General features: G+C 48.4%; 1 protein-coding gene across 1 annotated transcript in view; it reads left to right on the plus strand.

Annotated features, from left to right (window-relative positions):
• The first annotated feature begins 3260 nt into the window (after positions 1–3260).
• Positions 3261–7065, plus strand: part of CDK20 (cyclin dependent kinase 20) — an 11019-nt gene continuing 7214 nt past the window's right edge. Inside the window, exon 1 of the mRNA XM_018558002.1 lies at positions 3261–3402. Coding sequence (XP_018413504.1) covers positions 3328–3402 — 75 coding nt within the window. The 5' untranslated portion in view covers positions 3261–3327. The remainder of the gene's footprint in view (positions 3403–7065) is intronic.

The following is a 7065-nucleotide window of genomic DNA, read 5'->3' on the forward strand; positions in this document are numbered from 1 at the left end:
TGGGTTGCCTGTTCTCTCTGCTGACGTCCCCATGTTAAATATTCCTAGTCTGTCGCTGCTTTCCTGTTATGTAATCCTTTCTTAAGCTAAACAATCAAAGTAAACCCGGCAATCACCCTGCATGTACCTTCCTTCACCATCCTGAGCACCCCAACTGCCCCCGGCTCATAATAAAAATACCTCCACTTCTAAAGTCATGGCCCCCCTGCCATGCACTCCTCTCTATAGGCTAGTAAGGCTTGTGCATTATATTGAGGGATACTAGGGCTCCGACTCTGGAGCTGGAGGCCGTCTCTGGAAACCTTAACGCTTATACATTTTTGTTTCTCTTTAACCGTAATGAAGGGGGATTGTTTGCCCCTGAAACGCGTTGTTTGTTTTCTGTTGTCTTTGTGATATATGTGGATCAATAAAATATATTTTTGGAATCCTGAGACATTTGTTTGGCATTCTTTTCTGATTTGGTTAATGGAAACCTGACAGCTTTGCGTTTGGCTGGATAACAAGGAGCTGAGGAGGACAAAGTAAGGTACAGGCAGATGATGTCAGCTTCAGTGGCGCTCAGACATTTGGACAAGGCACAGCTTCCAAAAAAAGAAGTGGTCTGTGGTAAGTATGGGAGCTACTATGGTTGTTTAGTCTTTAATGTGAAACTTCAGGACTGTCATCCAAATCTACTTCTTAAAAGACAAGTTCAGGTTTTCTTTTAGGAAAACCCCCCAGACCTCTGAAATACCCAGCTGAGCCTCCCCCCTCTCCCCAGCACCTTAACCCAGCCTTGGCCCTACTGCACCCCTCTCTACCCCTAGCACCTTAATCCAGCCTTGGCCCTACTGCTTCTTCCCAGCCTTGGCCCTACTTCACCCCCTCTCTTCCCAGCACCTTAACCCAGCCTTGGCCCTACTGCACCCCCTCTCTCCCCAGCACCTTAATCCAACCTTGGCCCTACTTCACCCCCTCTCTTCCCGGCACCTTAACTCAGCCTTGGCCCTACTGCACCCCCTCTCTCCCCAGCACCTTAATCCAACCTTGGCCCTACTTCACCCCCTCTCTTCCCGGCACCTTAACTCAGCCTTGGCCCTACTGCACCCCCTCTCTCCCCAGCACCTTAATCCAACCTTGGCCCTACTTCACCCCCTCTCTTCCCGGCACCTTAACTCAGCCTTGGCCCTACTGCACCCCCTCTCTCCCCAGCACCTTAATCCAACCTTGGCCCTACTTCACCCCCTCTCTTCCCGGCACCTTAACTCAGCCTTGGCCCTACTGCACCCCCTCTCTCCCCAGCACCTTAATCCAACCTTGGCCCTACTTCACCCCCTCTCTTCCCGGCACCTTAACTCAGCCTTGGCCCTACTGCACCCCCTCTCTCCCCAGCACCTTAATCCAACCTTGGCCCTACTTCACCCCCTCTCTTCCCGGCACCTTAACTCAGCCTTGGCCCTACTGCACCCCCTCTCTCCCCAGCACCTTAATCCAACCTTGGCCCTACTTCACCCCCTCTCTTCCCGGCACCTTAACTCAGCCTTGGCCCTACTGCACCCCCTCTCTCCCCAGCACCTTAATCCAGCCTTGGCCGTACTGCTTTTTCCCAGCCTTGGCCCTACTGCACCCCTCTCTACCCCCAGCACCTTAACCCAGCCTTGGCCCTACTGCATCTTCCCAGCCTTGGCCCTACTGACCCATTTGGCCCCCCCCCCCCCATTACAAATACAAGAAGACCTATCTATTCCATGTTTTGAATGCTGCAAAACTGATTATCTAAGTCTACTGGAAATCAGCATTCCCCATTCTTGAAGGACTGGTACTCCAGAACCGACAAATCATTCACCATGGAGGAACTTATCCAAATATCTAATGACAGAATATTACATTTCACTCATACATGGGCCTGCTGGCTGCACTGTAAAACAACCTCTGCATACACCCACCATTCCTGCTACCTAGACACTCTATGTAGGACCTAAGGGTGAACCCACATTTCCATACGCTGGTCTAAGTTCTGCATCTTTCACTGCATGCTCTTGCTATTCATCTTTTTACCATCCTTCTCCAACAAATCTCCTTTCCTTTCCTCCCCAATCCCCCAGCTTCCTTCTCTCCCTTATTCCCTCATCTAGCTATATCTAAGGACCCCATAACCCTTCCTCTAATCCTGCTTTATATACCCCTATCAATGCCCTCATTTTACTGATCCCCTCATGTGCATTCTAGAATAGGTGATACATTCTCATTGCTTACCCTGGGGACACACAAAGGGACAGTATGCAGGGTTTTGCTGATGTGTCTCTCATGCCTGACCAATCTATTTCTATGACACGGGTGTGCCCAGCAATCTGCAACCCCGATAGAAGTCTCAGTAGTACGCCCTCCACATGATCCTGATCACCCCCATTTTTAGGACACCATATGTCACCGTCTTATAGCCATTTGAGAACTCTTGTGTCATGGATCCTACATGTGAATGGTGGTACCGTACTGACAATATATCGGGTATGCATGTATTGCATAATTCTATTTTTTGGAAAAACATCTGGGTGCCCTTGCACTAATGCCCCATAGATTTGAATGGGACGTACACGGGACAGAGGAGGTAAGCACATGCATGGGGGAGGCTAAGCTGTGTGTTTAGGGGGTGAGGGAGGAGACCTAACACACCTCCTGTTCTAGGATGACTACACTCACTTACCGTACTACATCTATGGAGAAGCACTCGTCACCCTAGGACATCAAGTGTATTAGGATTAAAGAACACCTCCCCTTCCCCATAACATATTCTCCCTTTTTAATGTCCTTTCCCTTGAGGAAAGTACACTTTACTTCTTATGTTGTCACCAGTACAGGAAGTGAGCAGAATGTATCCAATAGGGACACAGGGACAAAAATAATGCTAAAATAATGTTATTTTAGTCTAATGGTGAATAATTAGAATGCTGTGTCGCTGTTGGGGAGATTGTCCTCACTTCTTGTGTAGTTCCCAAGCCAGGAAGGGAGAGGACCAGGGCAATACAAATTTGAGAGAGGCTCCAGGTTTTCTTCTCAGCTTCTGCTACAATACGGAACTCTGTGACTAGTAATAATCTGCAGGATTCTCCCAAATTTTACTTCACCAGCTTCTTCTCACCCTCTAACACCACACGTGACCCTCCGTAACGGTACCAAAATAAACATGGGCGTTCCCGCCGAGTGAAACGTCACCAGAAAAAGAGCGGTACGGCTCAGAGGGGAGGGGCGGTTCTGGTTGAATCATGTGACCTCCGCTGTCACCTGGAAGTGCCTTGTGTTGCCAGGTAACGCAGAGCAGCGTCTCCGGCTGATTCTCCCGGGAAGATGGAGCAGTACAGCTTACTGGGCCGGATCGGGGAGGGAGCGCACGGTATCGTCTTCAAAGCCAAACACATCGAGGTGACCGGCGGGGAAGGGGGATTTGGGGTTATACTGAGGTGGGAGGCAGTATGGGCCTCGCTGATGGATCAGTGTTGCAGGCTGAGCTGATTGAAAATGTTCTCTTCCGGAGAAGAGGCATATCCATCGTGGGGTTCTGTATGACAAATGTGGAACGAGAAAGGTTTCATGTTGGTGCTAGAAAACAACACAACCCTTCTCTTTTTTTTGTATTTCTGAAGCCATAGCTGGTCATCACCCCGGCGTAGGAAGAGCGGCCATCACCCCGGCGTAGAAAGTGCGGCCATCACCCCGGCGTAGAAAGTGCGGCCATCAACCCCGCGTAGAAAGTGCGGCCATCACCCCGGCGTAGAAAGTGCGGCCATCACCCCGGCGTAGAAAGTGCGGCCATCACCCCGGCGTAGAAAGTGCGGCCATCACCCCGGCGTAGAAAGTGCGGCCATCACCCCGGCGTAGAAAGAGCGGCCGGCCAGAACCGCGACGTAGAAAGAGTGGGAAGCACCCCAGTACAGAAAGTATGGCACTCCGACATAGAGATAATGGAGAGGACTCCAACAGAGAAACAGTGGTTACCACCCCAAAACAGAGTGGTTAGCACCCCAACATACAAAGACTGGCAATCACCCCAGTATGGAAGGTATAGCTAGCACCCCAACATGGAGAGGATCTCAACATAGAAATAATGGCCAGCACCCCAACATAAAAAAAGAATAGCTATGAACCAAAAATGGAGTGACCAGCACCTCAACATAGAAAGAATGGACAGCACCCCAATACAGAAAGTATGGCCAGCACACCAATATGGAGAGGACCCCAATATAGAAATAATGGCCAGCACCACAAAGCCCTGAGAAACAACCCCACACCATAATCCCCCCTCCACCAAACTTTACACTTGGCACAATGCAGTCAGGCAAGTACCGTTCTCGTGGCAACCGCCAAACCCAGACACGTCCATCGGATTGCCAGACATAGAAGCGCGATTCGTCACTCCAGAGAACACGTCTCCACTTCTCTAGAGCCCAGTGGCGGCGTGATTTACACCACTGCAAATGCTTTGCATTGCACTTGGTGATGTAAGGCTTGGGTGCAGCTGCTCGGCCATGGAAACCCATTCCATGAAGCTCTCTACGAACTGTTGTTGTGCCAATCTTAAGGCCACACGAAGTTTGGAGGTCTGTAGCTATTGACTCTGCACACAGTTGGTGACTTCTGCGCACTGTGCGCTTCAGCATGCGCTGACCCCGCTCTGTCATTATACGTGGCCTACCACTTCATGGCTAAGTTGCTGTTGTTCCCAGTTGCTTCCACTTTGTTATAATACCACTAACAGTTGACCGCAGAATATTTAGTAGCAAGGAAGTTTCACCGAACACCTGAATCCAATGATTTGGAGGTGTGTCCCAATACTTTTGGCAATATAGATGGGGGGTGGGATCTGTTGAGGAATGGGTCAAAAAGAATAAGTGCACTTATCCTTTAAGAGATTTTATAACCTGTCAAACTATTATCTGCCACTGTGTGGCACTGCAGCTCCAAATGTGCAGGAAGCTTTTTTCTTCTTTTTGTTTCAGTTCTGGACAGTTCCTCCTGAGAAGATGTGGCTTAAGGTGCCCATACACTGCTCGATTCTCGTACGAGAATCGCAGGAAATCCCGCGATCGTACGAGAATCGAACAGTGTGAACGAAGACGTGCGACCGTTTCTACTGTACGGTCACATGTCTTTTGTCTAAGGAGCATGTTAGAAAACCAGCCGAGAATCGTACGACAGTGCTCGGGAGACAAATGCCGAACGGGCCGGTGTGCGCACGCTCACACTGCCCGTTCAGCATTGCGGAAGCCCGCCCCTCAGGGGGGCGGGCTTGCGATGATCGAGAGTGCGATCTGCCCGTCCAAGATGGGCAGATCGTACGTTTTTTTAATCACTTTACAACCATCGCAAGACTAAGGTCTTGCGATGGTTGTAAAGTGTATGGCCACCTTTACAAAGACTAAGACAAAAACCCTCTCATATCGCTAAACAGAGGGGTTCATAATATTATCAGAGGGGTCTAATTAAGTGACCTCTTTATTTATTGTCATTTTTCTTTTGTCCAAAGAGATAATTACACATCCGGAATACGTTCAGTATATGTGAAGCCAAAATATTTGTAAGGCCCCATTCACACTTGCAAATCCCCCAACGAGACTCTTAGGGTGAGCTGCAGGCAGGAAGCGCAATACAATACAATGTCAACTACCACCGGCCGCACATGTTCGCAGGGAGTTTGCATCTAATCGCACATGCTGTGATAACCTGCAGTGTACCGCATGTGGTCACCGACTGTTTGATGTGCACCTTACAATACAATGACAGCTGCCAGAGCCCTCCGCCATTCGCATGTATTAGCACATTCTACGATTACCTGAGGACAGTCTGCATCTAGGCGTGATGGTCCACAGGTAATGGTACCGTGTGCTATATGCGAATGTCAGCTGTTCATATGAGTCTTATGTAGGAATTCATTACTCATGTGCAATCACCTCCATATGTGTGAATGGGATCTTATTCTTTCTACTGCACAGTTCTTCAGCAAGCCGGCATACCTCCTAGGTAAACCGCAGTAGATTTGAACAAACTCTTTTCCGATGGGCCTTGACCTCTCAGTTGTTTGTACCCAGGAAAGCTATGCCTAGTTTCATCAGTATTTCAGCATTGTAAAATCGGAGATTGTGCAGAACATCGGAGAGGAAAAGGTCACCAAACTTGTTGCTTATTTTAACAGTTCTTCTGTGATTCTTATCACCTCATTTCCCCCAGCAATATACTGCAACCTTGCCATCCCTCTACAAAGGGAATCTATGGGCTTTTTAAAGTCGGTCTACCAAAAGCCAAATTCCGGGAACAAATTATAATTTACACACCCTGTGCAAGAGTAACTTCGGGCAGAATTATTCTTAATCCTTGCAGAGGGCTACCCTCTCACTGCAAGGGTTAAGTGCTCGTTTTTGTCTAGGTGCTAAGTAAATAAAGTTGTACTCGCCCGAAGCGCCAAGCCAGCTGCTTGCTATTCTGGTCCCTGAAACGTGTCTTTTCTCCTGTTGCGGCATTGGAATGTTCCTCCGCGTCCTTACATCTATACACTGTGTACAGAACATGATGATTTACAGGACCTTAGACTGCTGCAGTGGAGGGGAGAGATGACCGGTCTAACAACAAGCTGGCTCCGAGGATCGGGTGAGTATAACTTTTTATTTTTTAGCACCTGGACAAAAACGAGCACTTAACCCTTGCAGTGCAGGGTTAACCCCACTGCAAGGGATAAGAAAAAGTCTGCCTGGAGTTCTGTTTTAAAAAGCTGTATATAATTGTACGTTTGTATGGAGGGCCGCTGCAAAGTATAATAATCTTACCCTGCAGCATGTCGTCTCCTAACTCTGCTTCTGGGCGCTGGGGGAAGAAAGGAATGTGACCTGGCCCTCCTTATTTGCCTATTCACAAAATGCATTATTCTTAAGGCACCCTGTGATTGGAGGAGAGGAGGGGGGAAGCGACAGGACATCATCTCTCCTCCAATCAAAGAAAACTTTGTATTCTTTGAACAAGAAAAAAATAATAATTATATATATATATATATATATATAGATATATATATATATCTATAGCATTTTTTTAATGAGC

This window comes from Nanorana parkeri, unplaced genomic scaffold (genome assembly GCF_000935625.1).
Source record: "Nanorana parkeri isolate BGI_ZX_2015 unplaced genomic scaffold, ASM93562v1 scaffold315, whole genome shotgun sequence".
NCBI classification, from domain to species: Eukaryota; Metazoa; Chordata; class Amphibia; order Anura; family Dicroglossidae; genus Nanorana; species Nanorana parkeri.